Source organism: Cylas formicarius, unplaced genomic scaffold (genome assembly GCF_029955315.1).
Source record: "Cylas formicarius isolate icCylForm1 unplaced genomic scaffold, icCylForm1.1 PGA_scaffold_7__23_contigs__length_41026272, whole genome shotgun sequence".
Taxonomy (NCBI): Eukaryota; Metazoa; Arthropoda; class Insecta; order Coleoptera; family Brentidae; genus Cylas; species Cylas formicarius.
The window spans coordinates 17,074,133-17,098,549 of record NW_026844352.1 but is presented as its reverse complement, the minus strand read 5'-3'; the positions used below and the strand labels follow the sequence as shown (position 1 = coordinate 17,098,549).

Genomic DNA, 24,417 nt, shown 5'->3' with positions numbered 1-24,417 from the left:
ACGTAGTCGGACCGGAGGGCGGCAGCAAGCTGGGAGTCGTCTTGCAAACCCAGCCTTTCCAGCCGGCCCAGCAGGATATCAGGGATCCTGCCGGACAAGCAGAAGAGGCCGAGGCCCCAAGCCTTTTTGGCCGCGTAGAGCAGGGCATTGGGCGTCTGCGAGGGCAGGTGCAATGCGCTCTTGATGGTCTTTCGGACGACCTTGTCCGCTCGATCCAGTGTGGCCCGCGTCACCCCCGGGTTCTGCAGCGAGTACAGGTATTTAGGGAGAATGTAGTCCTGCAGCAACCTCAGACGCTGAAAGGGCTTAAGGGGCACTTTAAGCAAGCGACCCATAGCGTCCCGGAGCGAGTCTATTGACGGCGGGTCAGTCCCCATAAAGCCGACCTTACGACCGAGGTATTTAAAAGAGGAGTCGGCACCGACGATAGGGATAACCTTGGCCCCGATGAACAAGGGGACCTGAGTGGCCAGATAGAGCTTCTTCAAGGCAGGAGCTAGCTTGACGGTAATACTGGAGCACTTGCTCGCGTTTAGCTCCATGCTCCGTGCCTCGAAGAAGCGCTGGCAATCCCTCAGGACGACCTGCATTTCCCTCGTTGACGGCGTCAAGAGGAGCAGGTCGTCCGCGTAGGCCATGGCGTTAACCCTTTCGTCGCCGATGCCAACCCCGGTCGGCATACGGGACAGCCACGCCATCAACTCGTCCAGAACTAGGTTGAAAAGAATGGGCTAGAGCGGGTCGCCTTGCTTCACGCCACGCAGGAGCGGGATGCCCTCGACGCGCGCGCCCCCGACGCGGATGGACGTGGCACACCCAGACAGGCCGTCCATCAGATATTCAATGAGGGGCTGCTCGACTCCAAACCTGCGCAGCGCCCTCTCGATTGAGGCATGAGGAACGGTATCGAAAGCCTTCCGTAGATCGAGGGCGCTGACACAGTAGGGCCTTGAGAAGGCCCGGCAGCCTCCGGCAGGTGATAAAGTCTACATGGAACCTAAAATGATATCAGATTATGTCCCTATTTAGGCTCCTATTTCACATATCTACCAAAGACCCAACGGACAACTTTTGGTTGTCACCGGTGATCCATTTTATCTACTTCACTTCCCGAGTTTCACGATAGTGGGCGACCGACAAAGCGTCCAGCGACTGGGTGTGCCTGCGGGTAAAACAGTGAACGTCATTTTTAATACGTATGGTGGTCGAACGTATATATTTTACGGTAAACGCTACTATGCAGAAATAGACGAGTGTTCTTTGAGTGCGAGCGAACACGGTTTTACTACGGAACTGTTTCCGGGTCTGCCCGACGATTTATCGGGCGCGTTTCGATACACCAACGGACACTTGTATTTTTTCAAAGAGAAAACGTATTACGAATACAACGAATTTTTGAATAAATTAACGAGAGTCGGTGAAATAGACTTGAGTCTTGTCGGAATTGATTGTCCCACCGAGAGTGTCTTTAAACAAATTAGGGATTTGTTAAGAAAGTTATCGATCTTTCACAACAATGAATAAGAAGATAGTTTTCTTCAACGATTTTAGAAGCTTGGATACCGAACAACTTGAATTGATTCCTGTGCAACATTTCTTGGAGCATGTGAAACCGCACGATTTGTTAAATATAAATTACCAGTACGACATCGCAACAATTTTGAATTGCAAACTCATTTGCCCTGCTTTGTTCATTATAACAGACCGGACAGCAAAATGCATATCGACGGCCCGGCACCTCCGCAGAATAAATGATTGATTGAGTGTTATAAAAGCAGTTACCGCGATCTAGGATAGTTTCATTCGGGCTAGAAACATGGTTTTGTTAAGTGCTCGCTTTGTTTTGTTGTCGGCTGTGGTACAAAACGTTTTCTATATACATAAACCTAACGATGTGATTGAAGCGTTCGTTTGTTTCAAAAACCATAATAATCGGTGCATTTGGCCCGATACGTGGACGCGTATGCAACTCGCTCAGGTCAACGGAATCGACAAGCTACAAACTTTTAGCGTGACATTGTCGAATAACACTACCGCAGATAAGCCGTATTTAAATTACAAGGTACGTTTGGTTTTCGCGAACCGGAGCTACGAAGACCACGGCGAATGGCAAACGATCGCTGTCACACCAGCGGCGGCGTTAACGACAATTGCGGTAACGAATACAACATCTCGGCAGATCGAAAAACTATTTTAATCCCGCTATATGTAACTACGTGCGCTTGTTTGCTTCTTTTGGCAAAATGCCTATTCAAATTGACTAAATGTAAATATCTCGCTTAATTACACCGATAGTGGGGGTTTGTTGACATATAAGTACATTTGAATTTGATACCGAAGTCAGTCTGTTTGTCGCAATGTGTAACAAAGTGGTCACTATCGATGAAAACACGATTTTCGAGATAAAGAATTCAGGTGTCCATTTCATCTTCAAGAACAAGCACATAGATTTTCAAGTCCAGGATTTTTGGGATTTTTTGTTCTTACTGGAGGACGAGGTGGGAGAAATCATGTTCTGGAACGACATAACAGTCTACATCGGGGGCAGCATCGAGGTGACCTATTTGAACGAAGAAGAGAGCTGTGAGTTGATACTGAAACAGGATCATGGCGACGAAATTATCCTCGACCGAGATGAAGTAGAAAATCTCATGGACCAGAAACACCGCTTTTACGAAGCATTACGTTGTCTACATATGAGCTAATAAATTTTCTTTTTCTTTTATTAAAACGTGATTATTGAGACACTCTGTATAAGTCACTCGACTTGTTTACCGTCGACCCGATCCACCGCGTCACCGCGCCACACCGTCTCCGCGCCGCACCGTCACCGCCCTCTACCGACGGTCGGAGCGCGCGACATTTAGCAGCGACAGGCGGAACCGGGGCAAAACAGGACGCTACACAAGCTGGGTGGGGGGCGGAGCGCACTCTGGTGGTGCCCCCGCTGCGTGGGGGTTAGGAAATTGAGGTTATGTGCGGTTTTTGCTTCTTATATCGATACTATATATCTAATGGTACAATTTCAGTTAAGCTCTGAAGAAGCCAGCAGGATCATTTACGAAACGTTATCTAGTTCGAGTTAATAAAAAGTATTCGCTTCGCTTGTGCCAAATAAACTCGTGACTCAAATGCCGTTAACAGCACTTGTTGCATAATGTAGTATTTTGTACTCCCTTCTGTAAAATATCTAATTATACACCGACCTAGCGTGCCAAAGGCATCTCTTGCGAAGAGCAAAAGAGTTTCTTGTCCAATTAATCGGAATTCCTTAGGACATTTCCGGGGTATTACCGTACGGATGTTTTCAGAGATTTTACCGCACGACTTGAATTTTGACGGTTATCACAGTGAATGTACTCGTTTGCCGTTTACCGCACTTGTTGCATAATATACCATTTATAATTAACAAAATTTCAAGTATGTATAATAACATTTTTTTAAAAGGTGGTCTATAATGGCATATTATAGAATAGTATATTATTCGTTTAATAAACGAGTGACTTAAAAACTTTACCTAACGTGTCGCATACTATACTTTTTCTACGACCGTTAGTTGTTGGGTACATTTTCGCAAAACAATATTAATACATTCACTGACATTACCGTTAGAATTTACAAACGTCACAATTCAAGACGTGGGAAAACGTCCGATTGCTTCCAAAAACGTGTGGTAAAATCCCGAAAATGTCCGAAGTGGCTGAGATCCGTGGGAAACGAAACTGAAGTGCTAAAGTGATGCTACATCGGTGTGCTATTTATAGACGGGAGTAGATTTTTTTTTAATTTTCTTCTCTTAGTGTCAAAATAAACAAAACAAGAACGTTTATTTATATTACTTTCTATTAAAAATTAATTTTGATTTCTTAAAAGTTCAGCCAGCATTTAGTAGAAGTACAATGGTCAAATCAGTTATTTTCTACCACACATTTTAGGGGAGGAGACCCCGTATCATCTGCTCACCGAGTGCCCTGCCTTGACTTGGGCAAGATTGGGAGTCTTCGGAACGGCCCTGATCGATCCGGACTCAGTGCACGGTATTGGGCTAAAGGAGTTGCTGACCTTCTATAAGAGGGGCGGCATTCTGGACGCCCTCTAGAGCGGCCTGGGGGCACAACGGGCCCATCTGGTGGCCTAGGTGCTTGGACGCCCGCGAGGGCGCCCCCCTTTAATACCAATACCAATAATACCACACATTTCGCGATAACCATTTTTACATTTACCTTAAATCATGTTAACAGTAATTTATTTGAACAGGACGGTTTATCATCGGTAGATATCAGTATAATAACTATGATAGTTCAAGAATACATTTTCTTATTTTTACTTGTAAATTCTCATAAGAAAATTTAAGGTTCATATTAGCGGAAATTGGTCCGCTCAAGGTCATTCGATCCATACTCTCTTAGCACCAACCTACCTACTTCCATTGAATATATTAAAAAATTGAATCCAATAGCACATTTAATCTTTAAATAAATCCCTTTTAGATTGATAAACACTTTTCCAAAATAGGCATTTGCAAATCGGTCGTCAGTTTGCTGTTAACGGTAGACACGTACACAAAGCTCAGGTACAAGATAGTTGCAAAAATTAAAAACCAAATTAACAGGAGTCAGACCATTTATTGGCGGTGGAAAATATAATAAAAGTAGTTGGAGGTAATAACCGAAAAATATTAAGGACTTGCACAACAAAAATTATCGATCGCACACGCAAATATATTTTGCGCCTTAAAATCAAAGGCGATCCATCCGCCCACTAGGATATCGCCGCACCGTAGTCTCTTATCTGTGGTTGCGAGGCATTACCATCGCAAATTAGTCCGACATAAAGTTGAATATATTAAAAAATTGAATCCAATCGCACACTTTTTCAAAATATTCATTTGCAAATCGGTCGGGGGTTTGCTGTTAACGATACACGTACACAAAGCTATAGGTACTGGTTAGTTGCAAAAATTAAAAAAACAAATTAACAGGAGTCAAACTATTTATTATCAGTGGAAAATATAATAAAAGTAGTTGGAGTTAATTAGCGAAAAATATTAAGGACTTCTGGTCATTTTTGTTCTAAATATGCCCAAAATATAATGAAAACGATCAAAATATTTCATGCATTTTTAAAATAAAAACTTAACGAGGCTGTCAGATGTGAACTGAGCCCTGAGCCGATTTTTAGGAATAACGAAATTTCAAAGCAAAACTAATAAAACACATTTACAATCAGGCGGAGACAGTTTCTTCTTCCATAATAGAATAGTGTCCCCACGGCAACGTTTCTACTGATGGCTTTGATATGTGACGTTTATCATCGTAAGGACTTAACCCGATCTTCTTTTGGGATGCTGTATGTAACTCTAGTTTGCTCGCTCACATTAAGTTCTGCGAAATGCTTTTTTCAGAAAAAATTTGCAAACAATCGACGAAATCTACAAAAGTTATCTTCATTTTGATGACGGATTTTTTAACTCCTTTGATCCTCTTCGTAACACCCAAGTTTTTAAATTCTCATTCAAATGCTTCGCGCTCTGTTTCTGCGGCCATCAATTTTTGTTTTGCGATCTCTTCTTCCTCGGGTGTTTTATAGAACTTTGTGGCGAACATCTTAGCTCTCAGTCCGATAAAATGAGAAATAATTCGTCCATTATTCTCATCCTTCATTAGACCCAAAACCTTTTTATTGACTCTGGGTATATCGTACGGATTATCCTCCGCATAGTCCGAAGTGTCAAAATATCGGAAACAATCCTTTTTTAAAATCTCGTACGGATCTATGGATTGTATCTCATATACAAGAGAATCGGTGTCGGTATATGAAACTCGGGCATTGGAAAATCTTTCTTGAATGTAGTTGTAGTGGAAGTCATAAATTGTTGTCTTGGCAATCTCAATAATTGACATCCCAATGTAGATAGGCTTGTTAAAATATATTTCAGATTTTTTAATTCGATAAGAACGAGACTTTTATAAATTATAGTTGCACCTTTAAATTCGGGGCGGGCAATCAGAGGTTCCGCACCGTAGTGACCTTCTCAGTTGGTCACTAGCTTAATGTTGCAATGATTCCGTATGTTTCTCGTTGTTTTCCCAAACAGAGCATTATCATCAATTTAAACAAGTTCTTTTCAAACTCGTTTTTGGCAGCCTGTAGTAGTGCAATATTCAGGTCGATATAGGCTCTTAACCAAGGCGACTGGTTAAAAAAGACTGCTCGATGTACCTTTCTTATCTTGGCTTCCAGTTGTAGCGCCTTTTTTAAGTTACGATAGTGAATTCCTGCTTATCGTATAGGGTAGTCAGTAATTTTTTATTTTTGGATCCTGGAGGACAGCGATGTTCGGAATATGGAGGTAAATCGGCCAATTTGTCGTGCAACTCATCCGGTATATCCAAATCGACCTCCAAGATGTAGCCTACTTCCGATTCGTCAGATATATTTAAAATGTCAAGATTTTCGATTTGTTGTTCATCCAACCAATTAAGACCTCCGTACGGCAGGTATTCATACGTTGTCCACCCGTACTGATTACTGAAGTCGAAATACATCAAATATTTACCATCTTTGGAGGAATCGTAGGTAGGCATATAGTTGTTGTTGGCTTTCCCATATCGTTTGTCCACGTCAGTAAGTAGATCGAATTTTTGCTTCAATTTGTACAACATGCAGCTCCACGCCTATCTCGGCAGTGTGTAAGCAGGTGCAGGATCAAGTCCATAGGTCTTATATGACGTTTCTCGAAACCTCTCGAAAACGTCTGCCAAGAGCAAAATATCCGTCTTCATATAAAGTTCCGAATAATCCTGCAAATTTCGACATCCAAGCTTCTCCCAGACTTCCTAAGCACTTTTATAGTCTTTTGTGGTCAACGGTTTATCCTCCAATATGTTACAGAATGCTGCAATAGGCGACAAAGCAGTTTCTTCCAAATTGTTCCATCCGTTCATATAATCGTAGGGGAAGACACCTTTTCGTTTTAACACATCTGCTTGCTCCTCCAAGAATTTGCAAAATTTGCTCTCCAGTATCGGATATTCCGTCAAATTGTCCTCCAACTTAACCAGACCGCTTGCCATAAATCGAAAACTGTCGATGAATCGGAATTTCACCAGGTTCTCGTTTAGGTGCCACATAAAGGAAATATACTTTTCTTTGTTTACGGACAGCAAGTCGATCGATCCATGATATTTTGCTAGGGCTTTTATAATTATTTTTCCGTCATACGAGGTAAGGTTATGTAATAATACAGGGACGGTGTCGCTGTCCCTAAGTTGAAGATTACAATTTTCGTGTCCGGGTCTCCTGTATTTCCCTGTCAAGTGGCAATGATCCCGAACTATTTTGTCGTCTTTTTCAAACGGCTTCTTGCATATGTGACACAGTGAAGACTTGTAAGATTCTATTTTCTGTCCAGCTGTTAGGTCATCCATTGGTATATCACACAAGAATGTTGTCTCAATGCTTCATTATTTTGACCTTCGAATTTGCCGCAATATCATTGGAAACTGGACGCCTTTAAGACTTAAAACAAACTGGGGAGAAGGATAAGACCAAGTCTTTCCACAGTTTGATCCGGCAGGAAACAAAGCAGAGCCCACTGCCCAGGCAAAACACATTTCATCAGAATGTTGCACAGTCTTTAATTGGTTGGATGAACAACAAATCGAAAATCTTGACATTTTAAATATATCTCACGAATCGGAACTGGGCTACATCTTGGAGTTCGATTTGGATATACCGGATGAGTTGCACGACCCTATACGATAAGCAGGAATAAGTCATTCACTATCGTAACTTAAAAAAGGCGCTACAACTGGAAGCCAAGATAAGAAAGGTACATCGAGCAGTCTTTTTTAACCAGTCGCCTTGGTCAAAAGCCTCTATCGACCTGAATATTGCACTACGACAGGCTGCCAAAAACGAGTTTGAAAAGAACTTCTTTAAATTGATGATCAATGGTGTCTTTGGGAAAACAATGGCAAACGTACGGAACCATTCCAGCGTTAAGCTAGTGAACAACTGGGAAGGTCGCTACGGTGCGTAAGCTCTGATTGCCCGACGCGAATTTAAAGGTACAACTATAATTAATAATCTCGTTCTTGTGGAATTAAAAAAATCTGAAATATATTTTAACAAGCCTATCTACGTTGGGATGTCAATTATGGAGATTGCCAAGATAACAATTTATGACTTCCACTACAACTACATTCAAGAAAGGTTTTCCAATGCCCGAGTTTTATATACCGACAGCGATTATCTTGTATACGAGATATTATCCGTAGACCCGCACGAGATTTAAAAAAAAAATTATTTCCGGTATTTTGATATTTCGGACTATGCGGAAGATAATCCGTACGATATACCCAGAATCAATGAAAAGGTTTTTGGTCTGTTGAACGATGAGAATAATAGACGAATTATGTCTCATTTTATCGGACTGAGAGCTGATATACGCCACAAAGTTCTATAAAATACCTGAGGAAGAAGACACCGCAAAACAAAATTGATGTCCCCAGAAACGGATCGCGAAGCATATGAACGTGAATTTAAAAACTTGGGTGTTACGAAGAGGATCAAAAGAATTTAAAAATCCGTCATCATAACTAAGATAACTTTTGAAGATTTCGTCGATTGTTTGCAAAATTTTTCTGAAAAAAGCATATCGCAGAATTTAATAAGAGCGAGCAAACTGGAGTTACAAACAGTATCTCAAAAAAGATCGGGTTAAGTCCTTACGATGATAAACGTCACATATCAAAATCATCAGTAAAAACGTTGCCGTGGGGACACTATTCAATAATGGAAGAAGAAACTGTCTCCGCTTGTTGGTAAATGTGTTTTATTGGTTTTGCTTTGAAATTTCGTTATTCCTAAAAATCGAATGAGGTGCACTTAGGGCTCAGTTCACATCTGACAGCCTCGTTAAGTTTTTATTTTTAAAATGCATGAAATATTTTGATCGTTTTCATTATATTTTGGGCATATTTAGAACAAAAATGACCAGAAGTCCTTAATATTTTTCGCTAATTAACTCAAACTACTTTTATTATATTTTCCACTGATAATAAATAGTTTGACTCCTGTTAATTTGGTTTTTTAATTTTTGCAAGTAACCAGTACCTATAGCTTTGTGTACGTGTATCGTTAACAGCAAACCCCCAACCGATTTGCAAATGCCTATTTTGAAAAAGTGTTTATCATTCTAAAAGGGATTAATTTAAAGATTAAATGTGCGATTGGATTCAATTTTTTAATATATTCAACTTTATGTCGGACTAATTTGCGATGGTAATGCCTCGCAACCACAGATAAGAGACTGTGGTGCGGCGATATCCTAGTGGGCGGATGGATCGCCTTTGATTTTAAGGCGCAAAATATATTTGCGTGTGCGATCAATAATTTTTGTTGTGCATTTTTTACTTAATTATATCATGCGTTTTTATGAAATCCGACATATCTGCGAGATCAGTTTTTATTCTATCCGCTGTGTATGGCTAAAGGCCCCCACAGACGCTCAGCTTTTTAACACAGGCCAACTGTGCAGGCCAATTTGTGCAATTTAACTGTACTATTGCCTGTCCCACAAACACGCAATTGTGTTATAGCACAGTTCTTTCTATACAGCCAACTGGGTAAATTCACACTCATTAGTTTTGGCACGGTTTTTCTATACTTAGTAAAAGAAAATGGCTTTTCGAGACACGCCATTATATTGCATTGTGCTTGCCTGTGCAATAAAGAAAAAGCAAAAAAAGCAACGGTTGGTTCAAAGAAGCAAATGGACCAAAGATTGGTTACTCAAAAAAATGATTACTCCCATGTCAATTTGTTTGCTGATTTGAAACTTGAGAAGCAGAATTGGTTTAACTACCTAACAATGGACTAGACAACCTACTTGAAATTATTGAAACTCATTTCTCCTTTAATACAAAAGCAAGACACATGCATGAGGCAATCGATTTCATGCCATGAGCGGTTAACAGCTATTTTTTTAACCACGGATCAACTTCTTTGAGTTTTTCGACCAACACATGATAGGCTGCGGACTTTTTATTTCTGTCACTGTATTCTTTACTCTTTATTTTCCATAAACATGGTGAGATTAAAAACTGTTTGTTAACATTCGTCATTTTGTTGTTTACTATTTTTGGATTCTAAATAAACCTTAAAACTGAACAAATCAACTGAACGAGTCCCACACACGCTCAGGTTTCCAAGTTTGCGCAGGCTAAATTCAAGCACGGTTCTGATTTTGCTCAGGCCAGGCCGTTCACACAAACGCACCGATATGCCAGCACAAACTAGGTTTGCACAGGCAGCCTGTATTAAAAAACTGAACGTCTGTGGGGGCCTTAAGATTGTGCGGGTCCCGGGTTCGATCCTCGATAGCGAAAAAAAAAACAAAGATGAGTCATCACTCTCAATTCCTAACACACAATTAATTACCCATTAATTTTAATATGCCCGTTAGGCGTTAAAACCGGCGCTCACCACCGGACGGTTCCCGGGTTCGAACTTCGGTTGGGAAAAAAAAGATGAGTCACGTGACTACACATGCATTGAGGGGTTGCGAAAGGGCAGGGATGCGAGGGTTGAGGGGGGAATTTAGGGAGAGGGTGATGGTTGAGGAAGGGGAGACGGTTGAGGGAGAGGGGTGGGGGTTGAGGGTATGGGGGGGTATGGATCGAATGACCTTGAGTGGACCAATTTCCACTAATAAAAACCTTAAATTTTCTTAAGGGAATTTATATGTAAATATCAGAACATTTATTATTGAACTGTCATAGCTAATATATATAATAATTAATTAAATCTTTGGATTGTAATTTCAAACTAGACAGTAATGTAAATCAGTGACTTTATCTAATGAGTCAAGAGGTTTGAATCTTGGGTTCTGCAAATATATAATACATGTTAAGTATAAAATAATAGAATATAACATTTTCAAAGATTTTAAAAGTTGAAATGAATTAAATAACAATCTTAGAACTTCGTCTTCGGAATTTAAGTCAGAAGGATGATTTCAATCAAATCTGAAATCATGTCATTTTCAAAAGATTTTAAAATTTGAAAAAAATTAAATGAAAATCTTACAAGTTCGATAAGATTTCAAAGTTATCTAAAAGGATAATATAATTTCAATACCTGTAATCACGTCCTTTCTCCATAAAATGCCAAAATTATTAAAATTGAATATATACCCAACTGATTTCAACAAAATTCGATATATTGTGGGCTTCAGTCTAATCAATGCTAAACTCGCTAATTAAACTCAAGTTATGACATCTTTTTACGTTTTGTCAATTTTTTTTAATAGGTTTGTAATCAATATCTTAAATACCTCTGTCGCGCACTAAGGAAAGTAATATTATTGACACGACTTTTAGTTCCTACGTTAATACTATAAGCCCCTGTGCGGTGATTAGAATTTTTTGCCTATGAGGGGCATGCAATGAAATCAAAAACGAAGCGAGATACGAACAAAGTGTCAGAGACACCAAAGCTGCATTTTTAGTTGCTTAATTAGAAAAATAATTAAAATAGGTAACAAAAACTGTGGCGTAATTTTCTTCATAATTTTAGTTTATTTAATCTTAAATAAGACTCCTGTCACAACAAACAACACTGCCAAATTTTATCAAAATCGGTAAATATCAATTATTTAATAAATTTATTAAATTTTTTTTTTTTTTAAGATTAACAAAACTATGAATTTTCGGACCCATATTCATATGAAATTTTTTTATTATTTATTCATGTATAACCACTTCTTAAATTATTCCAACGTTATTTCCGGACACCATGTGTATAAGAAACATGAAATATATACCCTGTTAATATCTTGCTGGAACTACTTTTCACCGCTCGTGTCGCGTGAACTCATAGCCACTCGTTTAGCTTCTTGTGAGTTTCATTTAGTCTCATTCGTTCAAAATTTAGTCGACAGTTAATGCTAGTTATGCACACACTGAACGTTAATTTTACCAAAAATGAAACAATTGCAATTTCCTAATAATTTAGCTTTGGATCTTGTACCCTACTCCGCAGCGCACTAAATTTACATTAAAAAATAAAAATCTATAAATCTGAAATTCGAGTCACTTGTTTACATTAAATAATAGCAAAAAATAAAGGACTTAATTTTTAAGGCATATTATTCATTCATTCATCATTCATTCCTGAAGATGAGTCCACTTCAATTTCTCTTGTTTCCTTACAAAACTGTTCCGGGATCATATCCGAGATATCAACGCTACTTTTAAAGGAAAAAGATTATCTCAATGCGAAATAAGCGAAATGCAAGAAAATTGTTCACATCCAAGCAATGTTGTTAACTCTCAGGATGCCTAAAGATCGATAGAAAATACTTGAAATATACAGCTCAGATATATGTCAGCCCGACGATCGCGCAACGGTGGCAAAAGCTTTGAACTATGGAGATATATGTCTACATATCTTACCAACTTTTCGACTTCAAAAAAAAAAAAATATTACCACTAACTGAGTTAAGTTACGTCACAAGGTTCCTTCTTATGATGTGTCCTAACGTCTATTACATACATTTGACTATATATGTAAAAAAATGTTTTAAATTCGACGGTTACATTGTGTTATCTGCGTTTGGAAAATAATGGTCAATTGTTTGAACATTCTTTATAAAATATTCTTTTGCTTTGAACTAATTTGTTTAATGAACATGTTAACTTATACTATGTATATTTATCGTTATATTTGTAATAAAAAATGCTATTTAATACAAATGAATATGAAAAAATATAGTGGATGATGACTTCGCCCACACGAGACGTTGTACTTAAAATATTTCGATGGTATCTTATAGAAGTCAACAAGTTGATAATAATATTGAAGATATGTAAAAAATAAATTTAATATGTAAATATTGTTGAAATCAGCGCAAAAAAACCCTTTTTTTTATTAAATCATTGTAATTGGCTTTCAGTATAAAAAATATTACTTTAATATACTTTGCTTTTTTGGTTATCCTATAGTGAAAAACAACAAACTGGTCTGAATAATAAACCTTTATTATGGTTTCAAAATTAAAGAATACAAAGGGATAAAAATCAAACTACAGTAAAAAAAATATAACGCTGTTGAAAGTTACGCACGCTTGATAGGAACTAACTTGGAATTTCGACATATAAAACGAGTTTGCTTTCTTGTATTCAGCTATTGTAGTTCCAAATTCAACAATAAACTAAATCTAATCCGAATTCTGTAAACACTTTTGGTCCTACAATTGGTCCATGATGCTTTCGTAACGCCTCGAATTTATTTATTTATCTTTAACATACTTTCACTAACTCTAACTTGTTTAGCAATATATTGCCATAAAATAATTTTGAGTTATATTCTTATCAGCACGTTTTTTTTAAATATTATTGCACTAGATTATAACATTATTTTTACCTATTCGTTTTTTATAGGATTTTATTTGTATTATTTAATTATACACTGGCATATTTATATACCTTGCTTACACTCATTATTTACCAAATGTTCTTTGAAAGAAAAAAATCAGTTGCTAAAGCCGTCTCTCCTTCGTAATCCAAATGTCATTTATTTGGATCAAATGCAATTCCTTTAATTCCTTTTTATAATTTACAAATATTATCGTTACATGTGTGCTCCAAAATATTTTGCTTGCTACCAAATAACGAGTGATTGAAATGCGGTACATGCGGCAGCTGGAAAATATAGGGTGATTTATTATGCAATCTCTATTCTTTAGACAACTTTTTATTTTTTACGTTCAACCAACTTCGTCGCTTTGATGGTATTTCCTTAAAAGAACACAACAAGTAATTTCAAAAGCTGAAAGCTCGAGAGATTTAATTTTAGGACCTCAGCTGCACTGGAGCACCTTTCAAGACTTAATTTTGCTGCTGATTGGCAGTCCTCTGACGGCGACCGTGATTTTTATTAAATTAATTTATAAAAAGAAAACAAACAACTCCTAGACAATACTTTTTAATATGTTTTAATTTTCATTTAACTGAGTTTAAAGATATGAAAGATTATTAAATGAGATTGATGTTTCACTTATGGGATTACAGAGAGCCTTGTTTTGTTCTAACAATTCCTACATGGATAATGCTTTTTCTCTTTTTCCTTTCAATGTTAATAATATCATTATTTCATTTTTGCAAATTAATAGAAATTGGAAAAACTTTTAGCATACTGAAGAGATGTATGAGTCTGATAATTCAAATCAAAGAGAGTCTTTAGAGCGTGGTTCTGTACAAATCTTCCGAATTCCACCTGCTTTGATTGTTGATAAATCGAACTTGCTGAAGTTTCGCCAGTCATCTTGATGGATTCTTCCAAACTTAATTGAAACGGGCTCGCCTTTTACTCTGTACCTGATGATATATTGTATGAGAGACGCAGAGCTAGAGGATAAGCAAAAACATTGTCTCGGATGAGTCTCGGTTAAGATTGTTTGGTTGCTCATAGATTTCTATAGATTCTCGCGTTTTTATTTGGTAGAAGAATTGATTGCATGTAAGAATTTTCTTTTATCCAATAAGGTATGATGTCTGGTAGTGCAACTGCTGATGAGTTTATATTTATGCTGTAAACTATTGATATCTCAAGCGGAATTATGTCTGACATACCGAAGATATTCAGAAAATTTTGGATAAGTGGTAAATGTGGTTTTAACGTTACATTTCTTTAAAAACTTGTGATATGTGGTCCTTGAAACTTTCAGTGACAAGTGTAGGGTTTGCTTTCGGACTGTAATGTAGAAATTATTTGACAGAAGAGCACATATAAAGTGTTTTAATTCTGGTTTCAGTGACTTGGGTCGAGATAGTTGTTCGGCTCTGAAAAAAAGAGAGTTGATAAAGGGTCGTGACAATGCATTAAGGTATCGGTCAGTGTGCACAGATCTTCTGTAGATAGAACGACCCAATGTTAAGTCTGATTTTTCATTAATAAGAATACCTAAAATGAAAGATTACTCTTGGTTTCCAATTCGATGTATAGAGTTTAAATGGCTAAGAAAATCTAGGAAGGAGTCTTAACCATAATGGGAAATAACAAAAGTGTCAACAACGTAGCGTTTCCATAGTTTTGGTATTAGTTGGTATATATCGAGGGCTTTTTTTCTCAAACGCTTCCATAAATATATTTGCAATGATTGGTGACAATGGAGAACCCGTAATTGTTCGTGATATTTGTTGATAAATTTAACCATTGCTAGAAAAATATGACCCAGACAAGCATTTTTCAATTAAGATTAGATAGTTTGGTTCCATATTCTCTGATTGTAATATATCTGAAAGAATATTGGGAGTTTCAGAAATAGGGACTTTAGTCAAGAGAGATTCAATATCGTTTGGATCTATTGTTCAATTAAATGAAACGAATTAAGTACCAAACTATCAGTTTCTCATGTAAAGGGTTTTAACATGGAAGCAAAGTCTTGCAGGAACAGGACGAAACTATGCTAAAAGAACATTCGATAAAACAAAAATTCTTGCATGTAATAAATTCCTTTTTCTATTCCCGTCTGTAAAATACCCACCGATCTAGCTTGTGGGAAGCGTCACTTAACCACGTCAGTTCCGTTTCCCACGAATCCGAACCATTTCGGACATTTCCGGAATTTTACCGCACGGATTTGGGAGCGATCGAATGTTTTCGGAAATATTTCCCACGCTTTGAATTTTGACGTTTATCAATTCTGTCAAAAACTAACGGTCGTAGAAAAAGTATAGTCGTTCGGTAAACTTTTTAATTCACTCGTTTATTAAAAACTCGTGAGTCAAATGCCGTTTACCGCATTTGTTGCATAATATACTATTAGCAATAGAAATCAATAAGCAATCAAGCAATCTTTACCTCGACTCAGATATTTACCTTTCACCAATATGGGAATCAGTCATCGGAGAAAATGTTCACGCCCCTCCATGAGTTTTGCCTCCATCAAACAGTAGATAACCAGGTACAGAATAGAAGGCTAGACAGTTTCAATTAAACTCTAAAGAAGCCAACAGGATGATTGGAGAAATATGAGTTCGCTTAATCAAAAACCGACACAGGACGAATACAGAACATTTGTAAATGAAATCGCAGTGGAATGTGGTAGTTTTTTAAAAAACTACCTCCATTGCAAAGTTTGTATTTAGCATTGTGTGTCAAGAATCTTCTGCGTCTAAGGGCCCTATAGGGAAATTATTTTGTTTTTGATATCTTTGAATTGAATCAACCCTGTTCAGGATCACATAGTTAATTTTGATCTTGCAATGACCTATATGTTAATTAAATGAGGTTCTAATTTAATATAATATAATAATGTAATACTTTGTTGTCACTGTTGTCCAAATCAGTATGTTGCACACTATATATCATTACTGTGTCATCCGCAAACGTATCTACTATGCTCTGGTGACATGCACTTGCCGATTCAGAACAAAAAGGGAATACAGCAGTGACCCTAGTACACTCCACAATTATTTGCCACAGTTTTATTTTTTGCGTGCATAGCAGTGACATACTGCTTTCTATAGTACAAATATGATCTAATTAGTTGAAGAACGGAAGCTCTGAACCCCATTTTCTCTTTTATGCAAAAGAAGTTAATATTTGTCTAAATGAGTTGTTAAATGGTCTAAAAGCTTTTAGACTATTGCTGTTCGAAAAAACGTTTAGAAGCGATAATGGTTTGTAATTCGATACATGCATTAGTATATGATATTATTATATTGTTTGCCAAATTAACTAAAACTACATTCATTAAAAATATCGTTATCAATCATCTACACTAATACCGCGTGCTCGGGCGCAGCCTTCTGCTTAATATTTGATATGATATCGCAACTTTCCTTGTCATTAATCTCGGTAAAAAATAGACAATCAAATAAGAGATTCCTTTTTTTAAGCTTGACCTTCTGCATTATCTGGGAACCTAACTCCGATAACCTTTACCATAATAATATTTAATTATCGACTATTTCAAGTTGAGTCAACCTTCTTGCATTTATTTGGAAATTAAATCTGAAATAAACAACGAACATATGGATCATAACAATGGAAGACTTTAATGGATTCTCGTTCGAATTGTTATATGATATGATTGTATGATACGGGATTAAAATTAAATTCTCTTAGAAATCTACACCTTTTAAATGTGACTACTAAAACATTTATCACAAAGCAAAACCATTTCTTAATAAGTTTGTATCCTTTAACCAGAATTAAATTTGCTAACACCAAAAGGAAAAAGCTTTGGCAATGGCTTCAGGTCAGCTATGTATCCTCGATTAATTTCATATAGAGCGGCTAAACTACTTTACCAGTCACCTAGGGAATTTTATAACGGGCTGAGGATCCAATGACCAAAAAGGATTTAAAGAATATGTATTTGAGAATGAGACTAAGTCCTCTTATGTTATGGGAATACTATTATTTTTTAAATATCTTACCTTCTCAAAGTTAAGTTATGGGTGATACATCGCCTTTATATCCAGATGATTTTTCCTTTTTCAGTCGCATTGAAAAGCTCTGCTATTCTTACCATCTTCGGATAAATAAGGAATCATGATTATTATTTCTACAGGGAATATATCGCAATCGCGCATATCTTAGGAGGTTTTATTTATAAACTTTCATAATAGTATTAATAATAATAAAGGTCTATTTACTTACTATTACTATTATATATATTTTGATTTTTTGAATTTTGTGAATCGAGAACCATATACAGTGAAGAAAGGCTTAAAACGGACCTCTGAAGGATATCATTATTAACGTTAATGGATGAAGAAGTTACACCATTATTGCCTTGCAAAATTTCATTAGTTCCATAAGCGGCGATGCTCTATAGATGTAAATTTAAAAAGTAGCGTCAACATTAAAATTAAAATTTAATGGGTCACCATGTGTTATATTTTCGGATCCGCTCATACTTTATGATTGTTTTTAAATAACATGTTCCTAATCTATCCCTATCTCCAGCGGTTTTAAGGAAAACAATTATTTTCGTCATTTGTCCGATCAAGACAGAGATTCAATTAAACTTTTATTACTACGACACTGGAGTCAGCAGAAACTTGAAAGTTTGGACTCAGCTTAACGGGATATGGAACAGAATTTCTTAATATCGAATAAGATATGAAGGATCGGTCAAACCTAACCCTGTATATTATCATGTGTTCAAAGAATAAATGAAATTATGTATCCCTATACGTAAATCTTTTGGTTTCTGAATTAAATGCAAGTTTATCTGAAAACTTTGGCATATTTCATCTTTTAGGCGGCCATGCGTCTTATATTACATAATTCATTTTTCGTTTGATAGTTTTATAAAAATTTATTTATTATGGGTTGTGGAGCAAATAGTGTCTAAAAAATCATTTCAAAATGGAAGGAAACCGGTATTCTAATGCTGTTTTAATGAATTTGTTTATTGTGCATAGACAACGCAATCACGTTAATCCCAAAAAAATTAATGAAACGAATCCTGATTTACAATACATGAACAAGAGAAAATTTGCCAGAATTAAAAAAAGCTTTACAAACTAAGGGTACCTCATTCTTTACCAAAACCTGCTACTTCACTAATGGCTGGTTGCAGTCTCGTAGTAATAAAAATTTAATTGAAACCATATTGAAAATATTTTTTTGGAATAATAGAGGCAGAGGCAGAACAATTTCAGAAAATATGGTGACTATATAAATTAATTGTAGATATATTAGCACCTAAATCAATAGTCCTAATTATCAAGAATACAACAGTTTCAATTGCAGGGGTCAAAAAAAGCACACGGGAATGAACTATTTACTCTATTAGTATAATATAAAATTAAATCCTTATCAGGGGTAGTTCGGGAACAGATTTCTATTTATTACTATTTATATCCTCGACATTACATATATTTGCAGGTACATCATTAGTTTTTCCCTTTAATAGTCTCATGCGAACTCATCCATTCATTATAATAAAAAAGTTATTCCAATACATTTTCTTTTTTTTTATCGCAGTTGTGATATATCTCAGAGTTTTATAGGTCTGCCTTTTACTCTTTTTAAATTTAGATTATGACTTGTTTCTAGTAACTGGAGTGTTAATAATTGCACCCATACGTCATGTTGTGTGATATATTATTGATTTTGAGTGAGGCGTGAGTATCTAACAGAACATTTATATTATACTGATAAATTCTACGCCCTCGGCACGGTTTAAGTCGGAATTAAATTTATTATAATCTAATTTTTTTAAATCTTTTGATTTTTTGAAAAATACTACTAGATTTTCTATATTTTAGAATAATTGAACAAAAAACGAAATAATTGTAAGATACCTGAGTCGCTTCGTTCGAATCGGAAGTAAGAATATAATCCAGTAGAGTTAATCTTTCATTTTTTCACAAATAAAAATAAAACGCTAAACAAGACATGTCGAAAAAAAGAAAAGAAAGTGTGCTTGAAATTTAGTCAGGTAGTCAGAAGGACGGTGGTCTATTTCGGTCCCCAAAATTGTGAAAAAATATGCGGGAGGTTTTTCATAAAATTTTAAAGCTTTATTTCTTTTCGTGTTTTAAAATAGAAAACAAGAAATTCGCGGTTGACTTCAGATTCAACGTTTCCACATATAATAATGAGCTGCTACCCTTTGTTTTGAACAATGAATCAAAGACTATGTTTATCGCCTTTTTTTTTAAACTCTATGTATGTGGGCGCTTATATTGTGGAGACAGAGAGCGAAACGATGAGCAAGGAAGACAAAAATTTTTAACATTAACATGAGTTGGATATACCCTCAATCTCATTACACTACTAGAACAAAAAACTGAAAAATCGAGCGAGAATTTTTCACAATTGCAGTCGTATAATTAAATTGACATTTTCCTCTTAGCACTAGCTATAGTACAAGAAGTTATATTTGCGATGCTCTTCGGCTGCTTAACACCGGCGACGTCTGCAATCCATTGTTGTGTACAACAGGAACGATTTTGTTCACTTCCACTTCGTCCGCGAAAGCGTTGTGAACTTGCACTGTCAAAGAGTTGCCGTCGGGTTTCAAACTGGAAACGACCATTTGCTCGTTTTTGAAGTTTTCTGGCGTGCTAGGTCCGTTGACGCGTCTGGTTTCGGGATCCACCATTCTGAAGGTCTCCATAAATTCATTGAGATCCACCAGACCGTCTTTGTTTATGTCCATCATTTTGCATATCTCCGCAAGTTGTTCGTCAGTCATCGGACAAGGCATATGCTCCTTAATGAGATTGCAAGCGTCTGCCAACTCATCTAGGCTGATGTACCCTGTAACAAGAATTAGAATAAACAGGTAGAGGAGCCCATGAAAGCTGATGAGGTAGAATTTACGCTCCAATATCCCTCATCAAATTTAGTGATCAACTTTGATCATTCCTTAATATAGATTAAAGACATAGTCAGCATTTAAAATAAATTCAACAGAGTGATTTTTTGCAATAATAACATTAATATCCTATCCACCCTTATCCTAATTCCTTCTTCGACCAAAAAGCTTCAATGAATTCCACCCGCAAAAGACAACAATTCATATAGCTAATTCAAGTGAGTAGTATATATTCGTTACTTGTGTGCCCTCTGTCCTCCGTGTGCCAACCTGAGATATCAGAGATTACAGATTTCCAACCAAAAATTCAGATAATGTTTTACCACTCATACACAAATGGCAGCACAGTTTAGATTTTACGGCAGAAGATCACGTGTAAGCAGAGTGTCTTAAACATTAGTTATACTTTCCTATATAACTGGATGGCTAGCAAATAAAAAACAAGTTGTTCTATGCCTATGGCATTTTTCTTGTTGATTGATGTTTTTAAAATTAATGTTATTAATATAAACGACCTTAAGTGAATTATTGTGCTGGGTGTTTAAAAGACATGCAGCTCTAGATTCGTGAAATAAAAAGAAAAGAAAACATTTCATATAAACCAAGGTTCAGAAAGGTTTAGATCCCAAGATAAAAGGTTTTGGAATATTTTATAAAAAACGGGTTTTGTGACAATCCTTAAGCAATCTATACATATCTCCAGAGAGTACAGTGTCAATATTTTCGACATTTGTATCAAAGAGTACAAAAAAACGTTCATTAAAGGTTTTGTCCATTCTGATGATAAGGCAAGATACCAAAAACAACTCAAGAGTCAAAAAAATCGTACTTTTAGTAACTTGTTCAAATAAAAAAACAAAAATAAAAAAAGTCAGTGGCGTGCATCTTTTTGAAAATACTCTGGGCACGCACTAGACTTCACAGTTTTTACTTAATTTTTCAATGAAACTATGGCACTTTTAGGTACACATTTTCTGTTTACTGCTGACGTTTCGCGATACATGCTGCTGGCTTCTTCAGTTTCAGACAGCTTTCCAATTAAGCGAGCAGTTGTTTGGAGAAATGTCGGCAAGACAGACGAGAAATCGAGATGTGTACCTACAATTTTTATCTAAATATGGCTGATAAATTTGAACAAAATAGGAAACATGTATTTAATATATTATATATATATAATCCTCTTTTTTTTAAATAAAACACCCTGTCACATTTCAGGAACAACTTTTTGTCTCACGAATCTACAACTCTGGAGAAGTTATCTATATTTCTCAAAGTTATTATATTATGAGGAACCCATCATTGTTAATAAATGTAATTTTAACGAATTTAAAATCAATATAGATGTGATAAATATAAGTTGATCTTTTTTATCTCTCAAGAAACAATGAACAAAACGCCTCTGCAGGAAGTCTAAAATATAAAATCACCTATTTAAAATCATGTCATTAAGAATATTACGTTCATATTGTACAAATTAATAAATCTTGTATTCAACAGTGACGTAAAAAAATTGCATTCGTGCGACCAGCATACGAACATTAACAAGCAAACGAAACGTAAACTTACCGGAATTATCCTTGTCGATGATCCTGAATATGGCCTCTAAACTGCTTTTGTTCCTATAAAGAGTTTCCACAACGGTACTGGCCCCTTGAACAGACTGCGATACAAAAGACAAAGGTCGAAGTTTAATCCAATTAACCAACTTTGTTAGTATTCGGTATCAAATTTAAATTTGCACATTAAAAATGTCAAGCGCAACATTTACAAACCTAATAAGTTATAGCTAGAAACTACTTTAATACTGTCGATTTCCACTTCACGAAAGATCTCCCCATCTCCCTGAAATTTTATACTAGAGCCCACCTGACTGAAATATTGCAATGTAGGCAACGATGAAATGTTTGATAATATTTTGACTCCGGATTCATATCAATTTTATTCGTCTTGCATTTTGATCTTGAATAACCACAATAAATAATAAATAATAAATCTTTTAATTAAATTAAACTAATATAGAATACGGCGACATCTTGAGCTGGTGCATATAATTTAAATTCAAACTTAATACGAATATAAAGGCTGCAATCCGCCTCAATATATTTAACTAGGCATAGAGTTAAATTGTATCTAAGTCGTTATGTTCCTTTAGTGAACCACCATGAACCACCGTGAACAAGTTAAATTAGTAACTCCCGATACCAGAAATTTTATTACTATATAGACGTAAGGTATTAAGCAGAGAAAACAAAAAGTCACACACATTTAAGAAAAAATAAAATATAATAAAATTGCCAAAGCTTTTCATCTAAAATGTATTTCTCTTGATCTAACCAGGTGAGTACCTCCTTGCAAACTAATTAACCGACAATATCAAAATAGTAAATCTATATCTTTAATGATTATCGAGATATCGAAATTTGTAGTTGAAAAACGAATTTCGAATGCACTCTACATCCTACATCCACCCCGATGTTGGAAACCAGGCAACGTCTGGAAATTCCGTTACTGGCAAACAACAACCCTTCGCTAATCGCTAATTGAGAAAACAACAAACTTTGGATGCACAAAATGTACAGGGCCTGAAGACTCATAGGCGCACACTAGTATACTGGCAATAACTGAAAAACCGGTAAACAGATACAATGTAGAATTGGCAGACATCTCAGTAACATATTGGTCAGGACAAGGTTATTTCAAAACCAGCAATAATATTGTAAATTTCTCGAAAATATGGAATTGGTCAACTAAATCAAAGGAGTATTCAGGAATTCATTCGCAATTGAAAAGGATCATCAAGAGCACAACCTGACCTACCTGGGTGCGATGTGTGGTTAGGGTATCAATTTGAACCGATTATAATTACTGCAGAGATGCTACAAGCAACATGCGAAACAGGCATCGAAATACCGTACCATTTGCGTAATAGAATAACAAAAAAGGAGTATAACCCTTCTTTCACAAGACTAATGAGAGAGAAATAATTCCGACGGCATTTATAGCAATGAGGGCATAAAATAGAAAAACTAAATTCCAGCTAAACTAACGGTAATAACACTTTTATTCAATTTATAACAGTTTCGACCTCTAGGACTGAAATCAAAAGGGACAATATCGTTACAAATACTCTGACTAACTTTTCCAATACGTTGCTTGTAAAAAAATATCCAGTTGCTGAGTACGTAAAATTATATGTATGTAAAATTCGAGGCTTACATTTAACGTCTCACTCTTAATGTCGAAAGTGGTCTGGTACTTTACCATATTCGTCTCTGGGTCGATCGTGACCAACTTTTCCTTGAGCAGCCTCCATGGAATCTGGAGACCTGTGACATTTTCCAACCCGATGCACCATTGAGCGATGGAGATCATTCCTAGAATATTTCAAAAACAATGCCATAAAAAACTTATAAAAAATAAAAAGGTGAATATGTTCGTTTACCTGTGCCGCCGGTATCTAAGGCTGCGAATTCAGCTTCGATTTTACTCTTATTGTTGAGAATTTGCGCTTGCAATTCCCTGGTGGCTCCCGACTCCACCAGCCCCATCCGCTGGTAGAAATTCAATTTTCTTTTGCCGGCGTTCGCCATGTATTGTACGAAGTAAGGCTCGAGTTGTGTTCCAGTCCCCATCAGTTTTACGTAAGCGCCGTTGTTGGATCCCACCTCGTAATAGTTCGATGCCGAAAAAATCGTCAAAATCTAGGAGAAAATGAAAAACTTTAATTGTGCGATATAAAAAAATCAATTCAACGAGCAGATAGCCATCTTTTTTTTCAAGTCCTGATACTGCAGTTTTCTCAAGAAAAAGTGGAGGTGCATCTTAAAAAATTTTTTAGGACCTTGAGATTCAAAATTATGCGCAGCCGCACAGGTCGAAATGCAAATCGATACAATCAAAAGTCCGTTTCGCATTTTGGTTAATAGCCAAAAAAAATGTCCCATTTTACAATATCAGATAAAAATTAAAGAAATTAATTAAGACTGTTTTAACAATGGTTCGCGTTGTTGCGTCTGAGCTTTAATAATAATATAATGTATTATATATAAGTAGTGAACATACCTAAC

At 36.3% G+C, this 24,417-nt stretch overlaps 1 protein-coding gene across 3 annotated transcripts in view; it reads right to left on the bottom strand.

The window, feature by feature from the left end:
- Window positions 1-17,621: 17,621 nt before the first annotated feature.
- The window catches only part of LOC132704714 (serine/threonine-protein phosphatase rdgC), a 144,640-nt gene continuing 137,844 nt past the window's right edge, over window positions 17,622-24,417 (bottom strand). For all 3 annotated transcript variants that reach the window (XM_060674895.1, XM_060674896.1, XM_060674897.1), the window contains 4 exons: window positions 23,793-24,051; window positions 23,567-23,724; window positions 21,917-22,010; window positions 17,622-20,292 (listed from right to left, as the gene is read on the bottom strand). In XM_060674895.1, the coding sequence (XP_060530878.1) occupies window positions 19,907-20,292; window positions 21,917-22,010; window positions 23,567-23,724; window positions 23,793-24,051 (897 nt within the window). In that variant the 3' untranslated portion in view covers window positions 17,622-19,906. The remainder of the gene's footprint in view (window positions 20,293-21,916; window positions 22,011-23,566; window positions 23,725-23,792; window positions 24,052-24,417) is intronic.